Consider the following 21539-nt stretch of genomic DNA (forward strand, 5'->3'; position numbering starts at 1 on the left):
TAAGGGGTTTAAGACTTGAGTCTATCTCCCTCTCTCTGCAATATTGCGGAGGAGCTTGAGTGTGAAATAAAAGTAAATGGCTAGATTGAAGAGGGTGACATACCTTTCTCTGAAGGCGGGGGGGGCCGAGTTCTCTCTAAAGGCGGGGGGGACAGAGTTCTCTCTAAAGGCGGGGGGAGAGAGTTCTCTCTAAAGGCGGGGGGACAGAGTTCTCTCTAAAAGCGGGGGGACAGAGTTCTCTCTAAAGGCGGGGGGACAGAGTTCTCTCTAAAGGCGGGGGGGACAGAGTTCTCTCTAAAGGCGGGGGGGACAGAGTTCTCTCTAAAGGCAGGGGGGACAGAGTTCTCTCTAAAGGCGGGGGGGACAGAGTTCTCTCTAAAGGCGGGGGGACAGAGTTCTCTCTAAAGGCGGGGGGGACAGAGTTCTCTCTAAAGGCGGGGGGGGACAGAGTTCTCTCTAAAGGCGGGGGGGACAGAGTTCTCTCTAAAGGCGGGGGGGGCAGAGTTCTCTCTAAAGGCGGGGGGGGGACAGAGTTCTCTCTAAAGGCGGGGGGGGGGACAGAGTTCTCTCTAAAGGCGGGGGGGACATAGTGCCGGTGGAAAGCAAGGCAGCACGTGACATCAACACGGGCCATGGCCTGCAATAAATTCTGACTCCAACACTTTTCATCTTTACTGTACAGTCAATATGAGACGGATGATTCTCACTGTTGCACACTGATGAACAAATCAAATTTTATTGGTCACATACATACATTTAGAAGATGTTATTGCGGGAGTAGCGAAATGCTTGTGTTCCTAGCTCCAACAGTGATGGAGGGAATGCAATGTACAGTACCAGGTTTAAAAAATAAAATAAAATGGGGCTTAGGTGGTGGGCGTGGCGGGGACGTGGTCATGGGCGTGCAAATGGTGCGGTTGCAGACTCAAAATGTTAGAGTCTCTCCTCTTGGCCTCAGCGAGAAAATGTTGCTGTTTTAAAGCTAATTCCCCACAATTCTACACATTTTGCCATGTGGCGGAGATAAAGTTGTGCAGTTTTAAAGCTAATTTCCTGCATTCTACGCTGACAATCCCTGATAGAAAATGTTTACGTTTTAAAGCAAATTTCCTATACAGTAAATAGGCCAACAATTATTTTAAAATAATTAAAAGCTTTTGATGCCATTAACTGGGGAAATCACTGCATTATGATGACATTATGTGGTCCTCTGTAGCTCAGCTGGTAGAGCACGGCGCTTGTAACGCCAGGGTAGTGGGTTCGATCCCCGGGACCACCCATACACAAAAATGTATGCACGCATGACTGTATGTCGCTTTGGATAAAAGCGTCTGCTAAATGGCATATTATTATTATTACAAAAGACTTCAATGCATCTCTGACTGAGGCCACTAGGATTGTACAGTAATAAACAGTCAGGTCGGCACAGCAAGGCAAGCGAATTGCAATCCAGATTATTGTTCAAACTGGCTATAAATCAGTGGCAGGCAGTGCCATAGAGCAGCGAGGAAGACTGAGGGGTGTTACAGTGTTATTCCACTATGCTGCTGCTGCAGCCACCTGTGCGTGCCACTGCCAGTGGACCAGGCCGGGCCGGGCTGGCTGAAATAGCAGGTGCTCCAGAGCCCTCTGACCCCAATTCCCTCTTTCCTTGTGCCAATAGAATGCGTGTCAGCTAAGGGGAATGATACTAATGTCCCCTAGCGGGCTCTGACCCGACAACACCACAACACGAGCCAGAACTACAGTCCAGCCATAAAGGCAGCTGCTAATGTGGGTGTGTGTGTCGTAAACTACTACAGTCTAGAGAGACAGTGGCCTCTATAACCCCAGGATTTTCCAACTGATCGGTGTACTATATTCTCTCTAAGCTACCAGCCTTAATGTGTGTCTCATGTATGTATGAGAGACGAGAATAGCCCATCGCTAGAGTGGAGCAGCAGCAACCAGGTGGAGTTAGAAATAGCTGTGGCCAAGGATGAGGACACCGACTGAGACTGTACTGATGTAGGCTGCAGGCTAGGATGTAGGCTGCAGGCTAGGATGTAGGCTGCAGGCTAGGATGTAGGCTGTAGGCTAGGATGTAGGCTAGGATGCAGGCTAGGATGTAGGCTAGGCTGCAGACTAGGATGTAGGCTGTAGGCTATAGGGTTGGATGTAGGATAGGATGTAGGTTAGGATGTAGGCTAGGCTGCAGACTAGGATGTAGGCTGTAGGCTAGGCTGTAGGTTAGGATGCAGGCTATAGGCTTGGATGTAGGATAGGATGTAGGCTAGGATGTAGGCTAGGATGCAGGCTAGGATGCAGGCTAGACATTAGGCTGTAGGCTAGGATGTAGGCTATAGGCTTGGATGTACGCTGTAGACTAGGATGTAGGTTAGGACGTAGGCTAGGATATAGTTTAGGATGTAGGCTAGCCTAGCACAGAAAGAAACAAACTCATCAACCGCAAAAGCAATAAGAGTTAAGTGTGGTCATAAGCCATTTACCAGCAGTACCATTCAATTTGTTAATTTGTACTCAATGAAAATAAAACCTGTTTGAAACACATCTTCAACTTTGCAAACCACAAGTCTAACTGTATGGAGGCCAGTTTCCTGTGACGCCAAAGGCAGATTTCCACATTGTGTGAAGAATAAAGTTTTTCTATCTTTTTCATCACTAGCCCTGGCTTGGCAGTTAGGGTCAGGTGATTATCAGGGTCGTACCTGGGGTTCCCTCGCAGGGCGGCGTGGTGTAGGGCGTTGAATCCATTGTTGTTGGTGATGGTGACGTCAGCTCCCGCCTCCAGCAGCACAGACAGCATGTCGTCCCTCTTCTTACTGATGGCATCATGCAGGGGCGTGTCTCCCTCGGAGTCCTGTAGGGGGGTGACATACATACAGTCACCACAACTTCAAGCAGGAACCACCATTATCAAATCAAAATGCTATCACTAACAATATAGGCCTATACTGGTTATGTGAAGGAGACAAATACATTTCACCTAAACCCTTGATTGCAGAGCCACCAAAATGTTTGGGTTAGAATCGATGCTTATATTGTATTTGTCCTGTTTCACAAAATATACAAGTGTGTATTATTCACATGTGTGCATTATTCACGTGTGAAATGGAGGTGTGTGTGTTTGGTGTGTGTGCATGTGTTCATAGTGGTTACCTGGAGGCTGGGGTGGCAGCCAAAGTCCAGCAGGGTCTTGACCACCTGCAGATGGCCCTTGTTGACAGCGATGTGCAGGGGGGTCTGTCTGCGCTTGTTCCTGGCGTTCAGGTCGGCCCCGCCCCTCTGCAGCACCTCGATCACAGAGCCCTCGTCTCCGAAGGATGCGTGGTGCACCGCCCGGTCTCCATCCTTGTCCTGGGAGGGATATTATATACAGACTGACACACTGACCCAATGTCTCCACTGTTTACACCACAGTGAGCATCCAACTACGACTGACAGTCAGCTTTTTAAGAGTATGAATTGAGACCTGTATAGATAGACTGGGTATGAAAGAAATAGAGGAATTGGTTTCACTAGAGCACGGCTGTTCAATGTCGATCCTGGAAACACTTCTGGTGTTCATCCTCTCCTAATAAGGGACTAATTCAGACCTGGGACACCAGAGTGTAATTAACTGCCAGGTAGAAGAAGCAAAGAAAGAAGCATTTCGCCCTCCAGGACTGGAATTGAACAGCCCTGATAAAGTGTCTAGGGATATCAGTCCTCGCACTATTGACCTTGGTATTGGGGAGGGTTTAAATATATAAGTATTGAAAAGGGACTATAGTGAGGGCTACAGTATAGATGTTAGTATTGAGGAGGGACTGTTGGATGTACAAACCTCAGCCTCCAGGTCCACGTTGTGTTTCAGCAGCAGCTTGAGGACGTCCACGTGACCGTTCTGACTGGCCGCCTGCATGGCTGTGTGTCCAGCACACTGCCCGTTCACCTACAAACACACAATGTAGCACTGTCAGTGTGTTCTTGTATTTTGAGTTCATCCAGTGCACTGCCTCATTACCTGCACACACAAGAGTGGTGTGTGTGTGTGTTTGTTTCATTGCCAACTGCGGTACTCCAATACTTGGGGCATAAATATTAATGTGTGGTCCTTTGGGAGTCACAGAACGTCTCTTGTCCTGGCGGGAGGATCACTTGGCCCAGCTGACTGTGCTTTAAAAAGGTCCAATGCAGCAGTTTTTATCTAAATATCAAATCATTTCTGGGTAACAACTAAGTACCTTACTGTGATTGTTTTAAATTAAAATTGTAAAAAAGAAACAAAAATAGCTTCTTGGCAAAGAGATTTCTCAAGCAAGAATTATGCTAGGTCTGTCTGGGAGCGGTCTGAGTGAGGGGCCTAAATGGAGGAGCCTAATGGGAGGGATATGTAACCTGAAATGTAGCTGTTATTGCCAGAGAGGTTTGAAACTCTCTGTTATTGGTCTATTAACTTGTACCACGAGGTGGGCCAAAACTCCACCAATGCAAAACAAGCTGAAATATCAGGCGGTCTTTTCAAACAGCTCTTCAACTAAAAGGGCATGATCATCATCGTCACAATTTCACAGTATTATTCCAATATCAGAATGTGGAAATATATATAAATAACAAGAAAATCAAGTTTGACTGCACTGGGCCTTTACGCAATAACTCCACTGAAAGGCACCGGGGCACCTGGCCAGCCCTCACCGCACTGACACACGCGCACACTTGCGCTCACACAGTCGCTGAGACAATGCTGCAGAAAGCTTACAATGAGGGGAGGGAGGCTAAGACGCTCTACTCTCTATTCTAAGCCGCTCTATAAGGAAATAAGAGAGTGCAGACAGCTCCCCTTAGGGGCAGGTTGTTGGCCTGGTTGATGGAAGGACAAGCATCACCACTAGGGACAGGAGTTATTCCTGACTGTGACCACCTGACCAGGACCACTCTGTGACCACCTGACCACTCTGTGCCTCACCTATAACTTATAACTAGGCTGCAGAATTTTCCTAGTCCTGTGGAAAATTGGCCCTAGACCATACATGGGGTATATTCACTAGGCTTGGATGGTATATTGTATACTGGGGTATTTGGAAATAGCCAAGGAATGGTTTTTCAATACCATCAAAACGATTTGAAATTTTTCAAAACGTAATATTTGTTGCTATTATTTAAGTAAATACCTGCAGTCACAACACAATGTCACAGATGTCTCAATTTTGAGGGAGCACACAATTGGCATGCTGACTGCAAGAATGTCCACCAGAGCTGTCAGCAGAGCATTGAATGTTAATTTCTCTACCATAACCCGCCTACAACGTCATTTTAGAGAATTTGGCAGTACGTCTAACAGGCCTCACAACCGCAGACCACGTGTAATAACACCTGCCCGGGGGCCTCCCGAGTGGCGCAGCAGTCTAAGGCACTGCATCTCAGTGCTTGAGGCTTCACTACAGATCCGGGTTCGATCCCGGGCTGTGTCGCAGCCGGCCGCGACCGGGAGATCAATGAGGCGGCGCACAATTGGCCCAGCCTCGTCCGGGTTAGGGGAGGGTTTGGCCAGCAAGGATGTCCTTGTCCCATCGCGCTCTAGCGACTCCGGTGGCGGGCCGTGCGCATGCACGCTGACACGGTCGCCAGTTGTACGGTGTTTCGTCCGACACATTGGTGCGGTTGGCTTCTGGGTTAAGCGAGCAGTGTGTCAAGAAGCAGTGTGGCTTGGCAGGGTCGTGTGTCGGAGGACGCATGCCTCTCGACCTTCGCCTCTCCCGAGTCCCTACGGGAGTTGCAGCAATGGGACAAGACTAACTACCAATTGGATATCACGAAATTGGGGAGAAAGATAGTTAAAAAGTAAACAAAAACAACATACATATACACAGTGGCTTGCGAAAGTATTCACCCACCCCACGGCATTTTTCCTATTTTGTTGCCTTACAACCTGGAATAAAAATAGATTTTGGGGGGGCTTGTATCATTTGATTTACATAACATGCCTACCACTTTGAAGATGCAAAATATTTTTTGGGGTGAAACAAACAAGAAAGAAGACAAAAAAACAGAAAACTAGAGCTTGCATAACTATTCACCCCCCAAAAGTTAATACTTTGTAGAGCCACCTTTTGTACAAATTAAGCTTGGCACTTCTAGCCACTGGCATTTTTGCCCATTCTTCAAGGCAAAACTGCTCCAGCTCCTTCAAGTTGGATAGGTTCTGCTGGTGTACAGCAATCTTTAAGTCATACCACAGATTCTAAATTGGATTGAGGTCTGTGCTTTGACTAGGCCATTCCAAGACATTTAAATGTTTCCCCTTAAACCACTCGAGTGTTGCTTTAGCAGTATGCTTAGGGTCATTGTCCTGCTAGAAGGTGAACCTCCATTCCAGTCTCAAATCTCTGGAAGACAAGCAGGTTTCCCGCAAGAATTTCCCTGTATTTAGCACCATCCATCATTCCTTCAATTCTGACCAGTTTCCCAGTCCCTGCCGATGAAAAACATCCCACAGCATGATGCTGTCACCACCATGCTTCACTGTGGGGATGGTGTTCTCGGGGTGATGAGAGGTGTTGGGTTTGCGCCAGACATACCATTTTCCTTGATGGCCAAAAAGCTCAATTTTAGTCTCATCTGACCAGAGTACCTTCTTCAATATGTTTGTGGAGTCTCCCACATGCCTTTTGGTGAACACCAAACGTGTTTGCTTATTTTTTTCTTTAAGCAATGGCTTTTTTCTGGCCACTCTTCTGTAAAGCCCAGCTCTGTGGAGTGTACGGCTTCAAGTGGTCCAATGGACAGATACGCCAATCTCCGCTGTGGAGCTTTGCAGCTCCTTCGGGGTCATTTTTTACATTTTAGTCATTTAGCAGACGCTCTTCTCCAGAGCGACTTACAGTTAGTGAGTGCATACATTTTTCATACTGGCCACCTGTGGGAATAGAACCCACAACCTCATGCTCTACCAACGGAGCTATAGTAGGGTCATCTTTGGTGTCTTTGTTGCCTCAATGATTAATGCCCTCCATGAGTTTTGGTGGGCGGCCCTCTCTTGGCAGGTTTGTTGTGGTGCCATATTCTTTCAATTTTTTAATAATGGATTTAAAATGGTGCTTCGTGGGATGTTCAAAGTTTCGGATATTTTTTTTTATAACCCAACCCTGATCTGTACTTCTCCACAACTTTGTCCCTGACCTGTTCGGAGAGCTCCTTGGTCTTCATGGTGCCGCTTGCTTGGTGGTGCCCCTTTGCTTAGTGTTGTTGCAGACTCTGGGGCCTTTCAGAACAGGTGTATATATACTGAGATCATGTGACACTAAGATTGCACAGCGGTAGACTTTATTTAACTAATTATGTGACTTCTGAAGGTAATTGGTTGCACCAGATCTTATTTTAGGAGCTTCATAGCAAAGGGGGTGAATACATATGCACGCACCACTTTTCCGTTATTTATTATTTAGAATTTTTTTGAAACAAGTTATTTTTTTCATTCCTCTTCACCAATTTGGACTACTTTGTGTATGTCCATTACATGAAATCCAAATAAAAATCAAATTTAAAATTACAGTTTGTAATGCAACAAAAGAGGAAAAACGCCAAGGGGATGAATACTTTTGCAAGGCACAATATTACATACATACATACATACATACATACATACATACATACATACATACATACATACATACATACATACATACATACATACATACATACATACATACATACATACATACATACATACATACATACATACATACATACATACACACACCCGTTAAAAAGTTTGGGATCACTTAGAAATGACCTTGTTTTCTAAAGAAAAGCAAATGTTTTGTCCATTAAAATAACATCAAATTGATCAGAAATACAGTGTAGACATTGTTAATGCTGTAAATGGCTATTGTAGCTGGAAACGGCTGATTTTTTATGGAATATCTACATAGGCATACAGAGGCCCATTATCAGCAACCATCAGTCCTGTGTTCCAATGGCACGTTGTGTTTGCTAATCCAAGTTTATCATTTAAAAAAGGCTAATTGATCATTAGAAAACCCTTTTGCAATTATGTTAGCACAGCTGAAAACTGTTGTGCTGATTAAAGCAGAAATAAAACTGACCTTCTTGAGACTAGTTGAGTATCTGGAGCATCAGCAATTGTGGGTTCTATTACAGGATCAATATGGCCAGAAACACATAACTTTCTTCTGAAACTCATCAGTCTATTCTTGTTCTGAGAAATGAAGGCTATACCATGCGAGAAATTGCCAAGAAACTGAAGATCTCGTACAATGCTGTGTACTACTCCCTTCGCAGAACAGTGCAAACTGGCTCTAACCAGAATAGAAAGAGGAGTGGGAGGCCCCGGTGCACAACTGAGCAAGAGGACAAATACGTTAGCGTGTCTAGTTTGAGAAACAGACGCCTCACAGGTCCTCAACTGGCAGCTTCATTTATTGGTACCCGCAAAACACCAGTCTCAACGTCAACAGTGAAGAGGCGACTCCGGGATGCTGACCTAGGCAGAGTTGCAAAGAAAAAGCCATATCTCAGACTGCCCAATAAAAATAAAATATTAAGATGGGCAAAAGAACACAGACACTGGACAGAGGCAGATTGGAAAAAAGTGTTATAGACAGACAAATCGAAGTTTGAGATGTTCGGATCACAAAGTAGAACATTTGTGAGACGCAGACCAAATGAAAAGATGCTGGAGGAGTGCTTGATGCCATCTGTCAAGCATGGTGGAGGCAATGTGATGGTCTGGGGTGCTTTGGTGGTGCTAAAGTGAGAGATTTGTACAGGGTAAAAGGGATCTTGAAGAGGGAAGGCTATCTCTCCATTTTGCAACGCCATGCCATACCCTGTGGACGGCGCTTGATTGGAGCCAATTTCCTCCTACAACAGGATAATGACCCAAAGCACAGCTCCAAACTATACAATAACTATTTAGGGAAGAAGCAGTCAGCAGGTATTCTGTCTATAATGGAATGGCCAGCACAGTCACCGGATCTCAACCCTATTGAGCTGTTGTGGGAGCAGCTTGACCGTATGGTACGTAAGAAGTGCCCATCAAGCCAATCAAATTTGTGGGAGGTGCTTCAGGAAGCATGGGGTTAAATCTCTTCAGATTACCTTGACAACTGGAATGCCAAAGGTCTGCAAGGCTGCAATTGCTGCAAATGGAGGATTCTTTGACGAAAGCAAAGTTTGAAGGACACAATTATTATTTCTATTAAAAAAATCATTATTTCTAACCTTGTCAATGACTATATTTAATTAAAACTCGTTTTTTAACCACTCCACAAATTTCTTGTTAACAAATTATAGTTTTGGCAAGTCGGTTAAGACATCTACTTTGTGCAATTTTTCCAACAATTGTTTACAGACAGATTTCACTTATAATTCACTATATCACAATTCCAGTGGATCAGAAGTTTACATACACTAAGTTGACTGTGCTTGGAAAATTCCAGAAAATGATGTCATGGCTTTAGAAGCTTCTGACGTCATTTGAGTCAATTGGAGGTATACCTGTGGATGTATTTCAAGGCCTACCTTCAAACTAAGTGCCTCTTTGCTTGACATCATGGGAAAATCAAAAGAAATCAGCCATCAGACCTCCACAAGTCTGGTTCATCCTTGGGAGCAATTTCTAAATCCCTGAAGGTACCACGTTCATCTGTACAAACAATAGTACGCAAGTATAAACACCATAGGACCACGCAGCCGTCATACTGCTCAGGAAGGAGACGCGTTCTGTCTCCTAGAGATGAACGTACATTGGTGCTAAAAAAGTGCAAATCAATCCCAGAACAACAGCAAAGGACCTTGTGAAGATGCTGGAGGAAACAGGTACAAAAGTATCTATATCCACAGTAAAACGAGACCTATATCGACATAACCTGAAAGGCTGCTCAGCAAGGAAGAAGCAACTGCTCCAAAAACGGCATAAAAAAGCCAGACTACGGTTTACAACTGCACATGGGGACAAAGATCTTACTTTTTGGAGAAATGTCCTCTGGTCTGATGAAACAAAAATAGAACTGTTTGGCCATAATGACCATCGTTATGTTTGGAGGAAAAAGGGGGTTGCTTGCAAGCCGAAGAACACCATCCCAACCGTGAAGCATGGGGGTGGCAGCATCATGCTGTGGGGGTGCTTTGCTGCAGGAGGAACAGGTGCACTTCACAAAATAGATGGCATAATGAGGAAGGAAAATTATGTGGCTATATTGAAGCAACATCTCAAGACATCAGTCAGGAAGTTAAAGCTTGGTCGCAAATGGGTCTTCCAAATGGACAATGACCCCAAGCATACTTCCAAAGTTGTGGCAAAATGGCTTAAGGACAACAAAGTCAAGGTATTGGCGTGGCCATCACAAAGCCCTGACCTCAATGCTATAGAAAATTTGTGGGCAGAACTGAAAAGGCGTGTGCGAGCAAGGAGGCCTACAAACCTGACTCAGTTACACCAGCTCTGTCAGGAGGAATGGGCCAAAATTCACCCAACTTATTGTGGGAAGCTTGTGGATTGCTACCCGAAACGTTTGACCCAAGTCAAACAAATTAAAGGCAACGCTACCAAATACTAATTGAGTGTATGTAAACTTCTGACGCACTGGGAATGTGATGAAAGAAATAAAAGCTGAAATAAATCTCTCTACTATTATTCTCACATTTCACATTCTTAAAATAAAGTGGTGATCCTAACTGACCTAAGACAGGGAACTTTTACTAGGATTAAATGTCAGGAATTGTGAAAAACTGAGTTTAAATGTATTTGGCTGAGGTATATGTAAACTTCCGACTTCAACTGTACATACATATATATACATATATACATATACACATTTGTGTATTTATGTATATATAAATATACATATATACACACACACACACACACACACACACACACACACACTTGTGTATATATGTATATATAAATATACATATATACACACACAAGCACATTTGTGTATATATGTATATACATGTGTATCTATTTGCACATATATGTATATATTTACACATACATATATATACACATACATATATATATATATATATATATATACACACAGTGAGGGAAAAAACTATTTGATCCCCTGCTGATTTTGTACGTTTACCCACTGACAAATAAATGATCAGTCTATAATTTTAATGGTAGGTTTATTTGAACAGTGAGAGACAGAATAACAACCAAAAAATCCAGAAAAATGCATGTCAAAAATGTTATAAATTGATTTGCATTTTAATGAGGGAAATAATTATTTGACCCCCTCTCAAATCAGAAAGATTTCTGGCTCCCAGGTGTCGTTTATATAGGTAACGAACTGAGATTAGGAGCACACTCTTAAAGGGAGTGCTCCTAATTTCAGCTTGTTACCTGTATAAAAGACACCTGTCCACAGAAGCAATCAATCAATCAGATTCCAAACTCTCCACCATGGCCAAGACCAAAGAGCTCTCCAAGGATGTCAGGGACAAGATTGTAGACCTACACAAGGCTGGAATGGGCTACAAGACCATCACCAAGCAGCTTGGTGAGAAGGTGACAACAGTTGGTGCGATTATTGGCAAATGGAAGAAACACAAAATAACTGTCAATCTCCCTCGGCCTGGGGCTCCATGCAAGATCTCACCTCGTGGAGTTACAATGATCATGAGAACGGTGAGGAATCAGCCCAGAACTACACGGGAGGATCTTGTCAATGATTTCAAGGCAGCTGGGACCATAGTCACCAAGAAAACAATTGGTAACACACTACGCCGTAAAGGACTGAAATCCTGCAGCGCCCGCAAGGTCCCCCTGCTCAAGAAAGCACATATACAGGGCCGTCTGAAGTTTGCCAATGAACATCTGAATGATTCAGAGGAGAACTGGGTGAAAGTGTTGTGGTCAGATGAGACCAAAATTGAGCTCTTTAGCATCAACTCAACTCGCCGTGTTTGGAGGAGGAGGAATGCTGCCTATGACCCCAAGAACACCATCCCCACCGTCAAACATGGAGGTGGAAACATTATGCTTTGGAGGTGTTTTTCTGCTAAGGGGGCAGGACAACTTCACCGCATCAAAGGGACGATGGACGGGGCCATGTACTGTCAAATTTTTGGTGAGAACCTCCTTCCCTCAGCCAGGGCATTGAAAATGGGTTGTGGATGGGCATTCCAGCATGACAATAACCCAAAACACACGGCCAAGGCAACAAAGGAGTGGCTCAAGAAGAAGCACATTAAGGTCCTGGAGTGGCCTAGCCAGTCTCCAGACCTTAATTCCATAGAAAATCTGTGGAGGGCGCTGAAGGTTCGAGTTGCCAAACGTCAGCCTCGAAACCTTAATGACTTGGAGAAGATCTGCAAAGAGGAGTGGAACAAAATCCCTCCTGAGATGTGTGCAAACCTGGTGGCCAACTACAAGAAATGTCTGACCTCTGATTGCCAACAAGGGTTTTGCCACCAAGTACTAAGTCATGTTTTGCAGAGGGGTCAAATACTTATTTCCCCTCATTAAAATGCAAATCAATTTCTAACATTTTTGACATGCGGTTTTCTGGATTTGTTTGTTGTTATTCTGTCTCTCACTTTTCAAATAAACCTACCATTAAAATGATAGACTGATCACGTCTTTGTCAGTGGGCAAACGTACAAAATCAGCAGGGGATTAAATACTTTTTTCCCTCACTGTACACACACACACACACACACACACACACACATACATACATACATACATACATACATACATACATACATATAAACACCACATTCAGCTTCTTCACCTGCGGAATCATCTGAGACCAGCCACCCGGACAGCTGATGAAACTGAGGAGTATTTCTGTCTGTAATAAAGCCCTGTTTGTAAAAAGAATTTTTTGGGGGGGAAAAACATTCTGATTGGCTGGTCCTGGCTCCCAAGTGGTTGGGCCTATGCCCTCCCAGGCCCACCCATGGCTGTTCCCCTGCCCAGTCATGTGAATTCCATAGATTAGGGCCTAATGAATGTATTTCAATTGACTAATTTCCTTATATGAACTGTAACCCACTAAAATCGTTGAAATTGTTGCATGTTGGGTTTATATTTTTGTTCAGTATAGATTGACGTACCGCTCTGTCAATGGACTCTGAAGGATTAACTGGAGTAATCTCTTTATATGGGCTCCCGAGTGGCGCAGCGGTCTAAGGCACTGCATCTCAGTGGTTGAGGCGTCACTACAGACCCCCTGGTTCGATTCCAGGCTGTATCACAACCAGCCGTGATTGGGAGTCCCATAGGGCGGCAAACAATTGGCCCAGCGTCGTCCGGGTTTGGCCGGTGTAGGCAGTCATTGTAATTAAGGATTTGTTCTTAACTGACTTGCCTAGTTAAATAAAGGTTAAATAAAAATAACTATATATCATAATTTTGCCATCTCAATTCGCAATAAATATATATCTTCGGGGGGGGGAAATACAGCGCCCTGGGACTAAACTTTGATAGACATCTTCTATCAAGCCTGAAGCTGTGTTGAATGAAGAGATCACTTACGTCCACGTCAGGTCTCTTGAGGATGTCCTCCACCTTGGCCAGGTCGCCATTGGCTGCTGCTTTGACCAGCTCCTCATTGATGTCACCTGACTCCTGGGTCTCAAACAGCTTCTTCAGCAGCTGAGACAGACGCTCTACAAACACAAACACACACAGGAGAACAACATTACAAGGGGGTCATCTTCTAGATCAAATGAGTGAAGAATGTGTGTGGTGTGTAAGAGGGGCCAGTGTATGTGCATGCCCACTTATAAACGGGCTAGCAGCAGATATGGAAAATAATACTGGTTTATGGTCTGTGTATCAGTGTGCACACACTGTGTGTGTGTGTGTGAGTGTGTCCTGCTACCTCCGGAGGCGTTGGTGACAGCGGAGCCAGTGGGGGCCACCTTGGTGACAGCAGCAGGGTTGTAGGTCCATGACGTTCCGCACACCTCCACCTTCAGGTCGCTGTCCGAGTAGATCTGCTGCACACGGCCCACCTTTCCCAGGGTCTGAGGAAAACAATACATTAATTACATTGCTATAGCATTTTTTATTATAATCTCAAAGAGCATAAACACACCATATTGTTAAGAGAATCATTGTTAGTTTGTCTCTAAAAACTAACCAGAGCACTGATGAAGGAGCTTTCTCAGAAAAAGAATCTGTTTTAAGTACCAAAGATTATTGAAGGGAATTCTGAACCTCCTTTCAGCATTCTAGTGTCTCTTACACAGGGAGGTTAAATTATCTGTGATATAACTAAAGTATAGAAAACAAAAACTAAAATTGGGGGGGAACAAACCAAAAAGAGATGTGTGTCTGTATTTAATTTCTAGAAAGCCATTCGTTCCCCTTTCAGAAACAGATACGGCCCTTCCTTTCCAAAAACATGACAGGAAAGCATAATCACAGATGAGTCTAAAGCACTGTTCTGATTATTCATTCAAAGGGCAGTTGAAGGGCTGAGTGAGAGCCAGACTTATTTCTCATCTACACAGCCAATTATCTGGGACATTGTTGATGTCTTTCAAGTTTTTGAGTGAGGAAAGGAAAGGCATTTTGATAAGTCTGAGGCTACGTTCCAATATCCACGGTCTCCAGCATACTAGATAGAATCAATTAATGTATCCGATATGCATTCTGAGTACTATGCTAATGTGGATATTGAAACAGACTAACACTACGTTACAATATATAAACACCAGTATACCAAATAGAATGCATGCCCAATACATTGCTTCATTGGCAGCCATCTTTCCTACACAAACTTCTCCAGCCTAGTGTCGCAGAGATTCATATGTAATTTGAGTACCACTCATTAGCAGGTCTGCAACTCGATTCGCTTCATTTGGAGAGTCAACTAAAGAGCAGAAAAGGCACTACGCCTAGTTTAAAGTCGGGACATTAGTCCCACTCCAGGAGGCTCCAGTGATCACTCAGAACTGAGGGGGAGGGAGGGGGAAGCAGCAGCAACAACAGTAGGTACTGATCACTGTGTTTTAGGGCTTGTTAGCTGCTGGGGGTGTTGGTTTTAATGGAGTGTTGGCAGATTGTAGCGTGACGTTAGATACAGTTTGATGAGAGGAAGCAATGACTATCCACGATTATGCCAATTTACAGACTTTTAGACCAAAATCACAATAGACTATGCCGTAGTCATTACATACACCCAGGTGATACTGTCCTTGTTACGTGGGAGGTGAGAGGTGAAAGAAAAAGGACGTTTTGCTGACAAAGGAAACGCATGTGTGAGTGTGTCTTACAGGCAGCATGGCCTCAGCCCACTCCCCATGTCCTCTCTGCAGCAGCTTGATGCGGTCAATGTCGTAGCAGATCTGGACCAGGTCTCCCACCAGGAACTGGGAGCTGCCACCCTCCGCCCCCGACGCAACACCTTCCCCACTACGCACCACGTTGGCCTTGGTCAGCACCGCAGGGTTGAACGTCCACCTGGGGGGGACACACACACTTTATTTGAGGTGGCCCCTATGACATGGAAATTAGTGTCATAAATATCTTTCATTAGGCCAAATAGATGAAGTCCATGTCCTACTCTTGTTATGACAGAAGATGTGTTATGACTGGACTGTGCTTGTGCACTGGTCTGAATGATGACCTGATAAGAGCTTACCTGTTCCCACTGGGGTACTGCACCACAATGTCGTGGTCCTCGTCGATGCCACACACGGTACCGGTGGTGGTGAGGGTCTCGAACATACCGTCTGTCCAGCCTCCGTGGCCGTGCTGCAGGGACTGGACTATCTCCAGGTCCAGGTCGATGTTGACCAGGTCTCCGATCTGCAGACCGCCTGGGTTCCTGTTGCCATTCTGCTCACCTGTGGGGAGAGAGCAGGTGGAATACATACTGGTTACACATTCTTATTTACTTTATGTAGGTTAGTCTCATTACGATAAAATAGGGTGGACAAAACTGATCACGGAGAGCCTTTTGTGATTACTGCTATTAAACTAGAGGAGTTTATTTGGTTGCTGCAGTGCTGCATCGTGTGCTAAACACAACCCAGGTATCACTGGCCAGGAAAATCTGAGAGAAGACACAATCCTTGAGATTGTGGGAACACTGTGCCAGTGTGGCCCATGACTGCACCCAAGCTGTCTCCATGCAGCCTGGTACTGTCAGTATCTGTGTGGTGATGCCACCTAGTGGACACTACCAGTAACAGCAGCCAGGCAGTGATGCGCTCCTGATGCCCTTGGACTCCACTGCAGAACGCTGTGCTGGGGAGGAATTGGTGCAATAATGACGGTAGTGTAGTGTAGTGCCACGGATCACTAGTACTGTACTCACCTAGAACAGGGCAGTGGTCTCTGTAGAAAGACCCTCCTTTGGCATCCTGGACACATTTCAAATCCGACTGAAAGGGAGAGACGGGGAACTAAGGATCAGCTAATTATCTACTTAATTCAATCTATCAGAAGTACAGCAGATGAATGACGACAGAGTAAAATCACACTTCTTTCCGACTGCAGTGACATGCCGTGTGACATTGTGTTAAAGTTAGGGCAGGGTGGCAACAATAGCATTACCCTCAAGGCTCTGAGGGATATGGAAGCACTACATTACAAAGCTCTGGCTCGGCAGGGAAGGAACTGCATCATATCATTTGTAATGACTCAGATGCGGATGGGCTTCCACTGTGGCATATAGACAGAGGGCAGCCATGTTGATTACAAGGCAGTGCATAGTAGACAGCCATACTGCTCCTCTGACAGAGCAGGGTTCACAAACAGTGGTTGCACCCCCAAATGGCACCCTATTCCCTATATAATGCACTACTTTTGACCACTTTTGGTCAAGGTAGTGCACTATAAAGGGAATAGGATACCATTTGGAATGCAACCGTGTTTATAGATGTGTGAAATCAACTAACTTAAATGTGGTCTTTTTGATGTCATTTTAAACAAAAAGCAAAGGAAAAAAGAAAAGACATTGAGGAAAAATGTAAAATGAGAAGAAATATTATTTGCTAAATGTGTGAAGCCAAGAGACTAGACTGTGGACTTTTGATGCCATCTGAACCAAAATACTCAAGAAAAAAAAGTGAAAATACATTGATCGTGTGCACAAAAATGCAGTGTCTTTCACCATGTCCACAGCGCTTGTTTGCAGTCTTTGATTATCAATAATAATAATAATAATAATAATATTAAATGTGTTTGAAAAAGTGTTACAAAAAGTGTAAAAAGTAACAGATTACATAAACACTAACAGCCAGGTTGGCCAATGACCAGGACATCAATATACACCGTATAACATATACAGTGAGGGAATAAAGTATTTGATCCCCTGCTGATTTTGTACGTTTGCCCACTGACAAAGAAATGATCAGTCTATCATTTTAATGGTAGGTTTATTTGAACAGTGAGAGACAGAATAACGCATGTCAAAAATGTTATTAATTGATTTGCATTTTAATGATCCAGGCTCTGTCGTAGCCGGCCGTGACCGGGAGACCCATGAGGCAGCGCACAATTGGCCCAGCGTCGTCCTGAGTAGGGGAGGGAATGGCCGGCAGGGATGTAGCTCAGTTGGTAGAGCATGGCGTTTGCAACGCCAGGGTTGTGGGTTCGATTCCCACGGGGGGCCAGTATGAAAAATTTAAAAATTTAAAATAATGAATGCACTCACTAACTGTAAGTCGCTCTGGATAAGAGCGTCTGCTAAAGGACAAAAAAAAAAAGGAGGGAAATAAGTATTTGACCCCCTCTCAATCAGAAAGATTTCTGGCTCTCAGGTGTCTTTTATACAGGTATTGAGCTGAGATTAGGAGCACACTCTTAAAGGGAGTGCTCCTAATCTCAGTTTGTTACCTGTATAAAAGACACCTGTCCACAGAAGCAATCAATCAGATTCCAAACTCTCCACCATGGCCAAGACCAAAGAGCTCTCCAAGGATGTCAGGGACAAGATTGTAGACCTACACAAGGCTGGAATGGGCTACAAGACCATCGCCAAGCAGCTTGGTGAGAAGGTGACAACAGTTGGTGCGATTATTCGCAAATGGAAGAAACACAAAATAACTGTCAATCTCCCTCAGCCTGGGGCTCCATGCAAGATCTCACCTCGTGGAGTTGCAATGATCATGAGAACGGTGAGGAATCAGCCCAGAACTACACGGGAGGATCTTGTCAATGATCTCAAGGCAGCTGGGACCATAGTGACCAAGAAAACAATTGGTAACACACTACGCCGTGAAGGACTGAAGTCCTGCAGCGCCCACAAAGTCCCCCTGCTCAAGAAAGCACATATACATGCCCGTCTGAAGTTTGCCAATGAACATCTGAATGATTCAGAGGAGAACTGGGTGAAAGTGTTGTGGTCAGATGAGACCAAAATTGAGCTCTTTGGCATCAACTCAACTCACCGTGTTTGGAGGAGGAGGAATGCTGCCTATGACCCCAAGAACACCATCCCCACCGTCAAACATGGGAGGTGGAAACATTATGCTTTGGGGGTGTTTTTCTGCTAAGGGGACAGGACAACTTCACCGCATCAAAGGGACGATGGACGGGGCCATGTACTGTAAAATCTTGGGTGAGAACCTCCTTCCCTCAGCCAGGGCATTGAAAATGGGTTGTGGATGGGTATTCCAGCATGACAATGACCCAAAACCTACGGCCAAGGCAACAAAGGAGTGGCTCAAGAAGAAGCACATTAAGGTCCTGGAGTGGCCTAGCCAGTCTCCAGACCTTAATCCCATAGAAAATCTGTGGAGGGAGCTGAAGGTTCGAGTTGCCAAACGTCAGCCTCGAAACCTTAATGACTTGGAGAAGATCTGCAAAGAGGAGTGGGACAAAATCCCTCCTGAGATGTGTGCAAAACTGGTGGCCAACTACAATAAATGTCTGACCTCTGATTGCCAACAAGGGTTTTGCCACCAAGTACTAAGTCATGTTTTGCAGAGGGGTCAAATACTTATTTCCCTCATTAAAATGCAAATCAATTTATAACATTTTTGACATGCGTTTTTCTGGATTCTTTTGTTGTTATTCTGTCTCACTGTTCAAATAAACCTACCATTTAAATTATAGATTGCCCACTGACAAAGAAATTATCAAACGTACAATATCAGCAGGGGATCAAATACTTTTTTCCCCTCACTGTAGATGTGGCCAGTTTAGGCACAGAGGCTGTTGTCTTCCATTATTTTTGGGGAGCAGCATATATAATCCATGCTTTAGTTAATCCAGAAGCAGATGTCGTCTACCTCAACCCCTCAATCCTACCAGACGTATTAAAATAACAAAGGACAAATCTGTTACACAACCCAGCTCTCCGATTGTCAGCGTTCATAAAAAAGCAGGAGTGTTCTCCACCAATCAGCACACTGCCTGTCATTTGTGGCTCGTGTGGGACCCCAAGACCCCTCCTCCCCCTGAAGCTGACCTCTGTGTTCACTCTCTTCCTCATAAAGAAAGAAGGGAACAGATTGCTTTTCTCATGTAGATTCCCTCCCTCCTTCCAGCTGCCTGCCACAATGGGGCCCTGGCTGCGTGGCTCTCCACTACAAAGGCCTGGCAGCATTACAAAGAGCCCCAGCTCAGCAGTCAAACACAAAGACCACCTGATCATTTGTGTGTGTGTTGCTTTACTCACCATCCCCTCGAAGCCCACTCTGTAGAGGTTCTTGGCCCCATTGTCCCAGAGGACATAGGCTGCACTATGTGGGCTGGCTGCACTCCAGTCCTGGATCTCTGTCACCTGGGGAGGAAGAAGGAGAGAAGAGGAGAGATGAAAAGAGAGTGAAGGAGTTAGCCAAGGCATTCCCATTTAAGAATCATTCTAAAGGCATGCCTCTTGGTTAATAATCTGTTGGCTATAACGTCAAATTGATTCTGTGCATTTCTGGCACATCAACAAATAATGTCACATAAATATCATGATATGTCATTTAATAATATGGCCACCCGGACCGTTTTTACACTGCTGCTCCTTGCTGTTTATTATCAATGCATATTCACTTTACCCCTACCTACATGTACAAATTACCTCGACTAACCTGTACCCCGCACATTGACTCGGTACCCCCTGTATATAGCCTCATTATTGTTATTTTATTGTGTTATGTTTTATTTATTTTTACTTTATTTTATTTAGTAAATATCTTCTTAACTCTATTTTCTTAAAAACGGCTGTCACACTCTGGCTCCGGGACTTGTATTTTGAGTCAGGGTGTGTTCGTTTTGTTGGGTTTTGGGTAGGTTATGTTGTGTTATTGGGTGTGTTTGGTTTTGTTGGTTTTGATTAGTCATGTGACTCCCAATCGGAGGTAACGAGTGTCAGCTGTCGGCTCGTTATCTCTGATTGGGAGCCATATTTAAACTGTGTGTTTTCACCTTGTGTTTGTGGGTTTTTGTTCCGTGTTCAGTCTTTGTACTGTTGGACTTCACGTTTCGGTCGTTGTTTATTGTTTTTCGTGTTGCACTTTATTAATAAAGTCATGTTCACTTCAAACGCTGCGCTTTGGTCTACTCCCTTTGAAGACGGTCGTGACAGAAAAACCCACCATAAAAGGACCAAGCAGCGTGTCAAGCGGCAACAGGATCCACCTACACAGGATTTATATCCACCCATAAAGGATTCATGGACATGGGAGGAGATTCTGGATGGTAAGGGGCCTTGGGCACAACCGGGAGAATATCGCCGTCCTCGTGAAGAGCTGGAGGCAGCTAAAGCCGAGAGGCGCGATATGAGGAGGCAGCACGGAGGCAAGGCTGGAAGCCCGAGAGTACTACCCAAGAATTTCTTGGGGAGGAAGCGCCGGGTAAGGAGAGAACGCTGGTGGATGTCCTCCTCGGCTGGGGACATATTACGCAGGAGGAGGCCGTCCGGTACCGGAGGGCGATGAAGGGGGAGAACCTGGCAGGAGAGGAGCAACGGCATCAGCAGGGCCATCGTCGGAAGGACGAGAGGCAACCCCAAAAAAAATTTGGGGGGGGGCACATGGCTTGGGCGCCTGGGCAGCAGGAGGCTGCCACAGGGAGATGTGGAGAGAAGGCTATCGGATTACGGGAGCCATTGGCGAGTAGAGGGAGGGAAGTTGTTGTGGCACGGCGTGAGAGACTGAGGTGTGTTACCAGTCCGGTCCGGCCCGTTCCTGATCCCCAGTTAAGGCCAGTGGTGTGTGTTCCCGGTACGGACCGGCCTGTTCCTACTCCACGCACCAGGTCCACGATGTGCGTCACCAGCCCAGCCCGGCCTGTTCCTGCTCCACGCACGAATCCTACGGGGTGCGTCACCAGTCCAGCCCGGCCTGTTCCTGCTCCACGCACGAAGCCTACGGGGTGCGTCGCCAGCCCAGCCCGGCCTGTTGCTGCTCCCCGCACTAGCCCTGAGATGCGTGTCCTCAGCCCGGGACCACCTGTTCCGGCCCCACGCATCAGGCCTACAGTGCGTCTCAGCCGGCCAGAGTCTGCCGTCTGCCCAACGGGCGCCTGAACTGCCCGTCTGCCCAACGGGCGCCTGAACTGCCCGTCTGCCCAACGGCGCCTGAACTGCCCGTCTGCCCAACGGCGCCTGAACTGCCCGTCTGCCCAA

The 21539-nt window shown here is 45.4% G+C and overlaps 1 protein-coding gene across 5 annotated transcripts in view; it reads right to left on the minus strand.

Annotated features, from left to right (window-relative positions):
• Positions 1 to 21539, minus strand: part of LOC121535373 (E3 ubiquitin-protein ligase mib1-like) — a 117634-nt gene that overhangs the window by 77144 nt on the left and 18951 nt on the right. For all 5 annotated transcript variants that reach the window (XM_045205969.1, XM_045205967.1, XM_045205968.1 and 2 more), the window contains exons 4-12: positions 19599 to 19703; positions 16290 to 16356; positions 15612 to 15816; positions 15244 to 15430; positions 13845 to 13989; positions 13496 to 13629; positions 3827 to 3934; positions 3160 to 3357; positions 2709 to 2860 (exon numbers count right to left, since the gene is read on the minus strand). In XM_045205969.1, coding sequence (XP_045061904.1) covers positions 2709 to 2860; positions 3160 to 3357; positions 3827 to 3934; positions 13496 to 13629; positions 13845 to 13989; positions 15244 to 15430; positions 15612 to 15816; positions 16290 to 16356; positions 19599 to 19703 — 1301 coding nt within the window. The remainder of the gene's footprint in view (positions 1 to 2708; positions 2861 to 3159; positions 3358 to 3826; positions 3935 to 13495; positions 13630 to 13844; positions 13990 to 15243; positions 15431 to 15611; positions 15817 to 16289; positions 16357 to 19598; positions 19704 to 21539) is intronic.

Source organism: Coregonus clupeaformis, chromosome 21, assembly GCF_020615455.1.
Source record: "Coregonus clupeaformis isolate EN_2021a chromosome 21, ASM2061545v1, whole genome shotgun sequence".
Classification (NCBI taxonomy): Eukaryota; Metazoa; Chordata; class Actinopteri; order Salmoniformes; family Salmonidae; genus Coregonus; species Coregonus clupeaformis.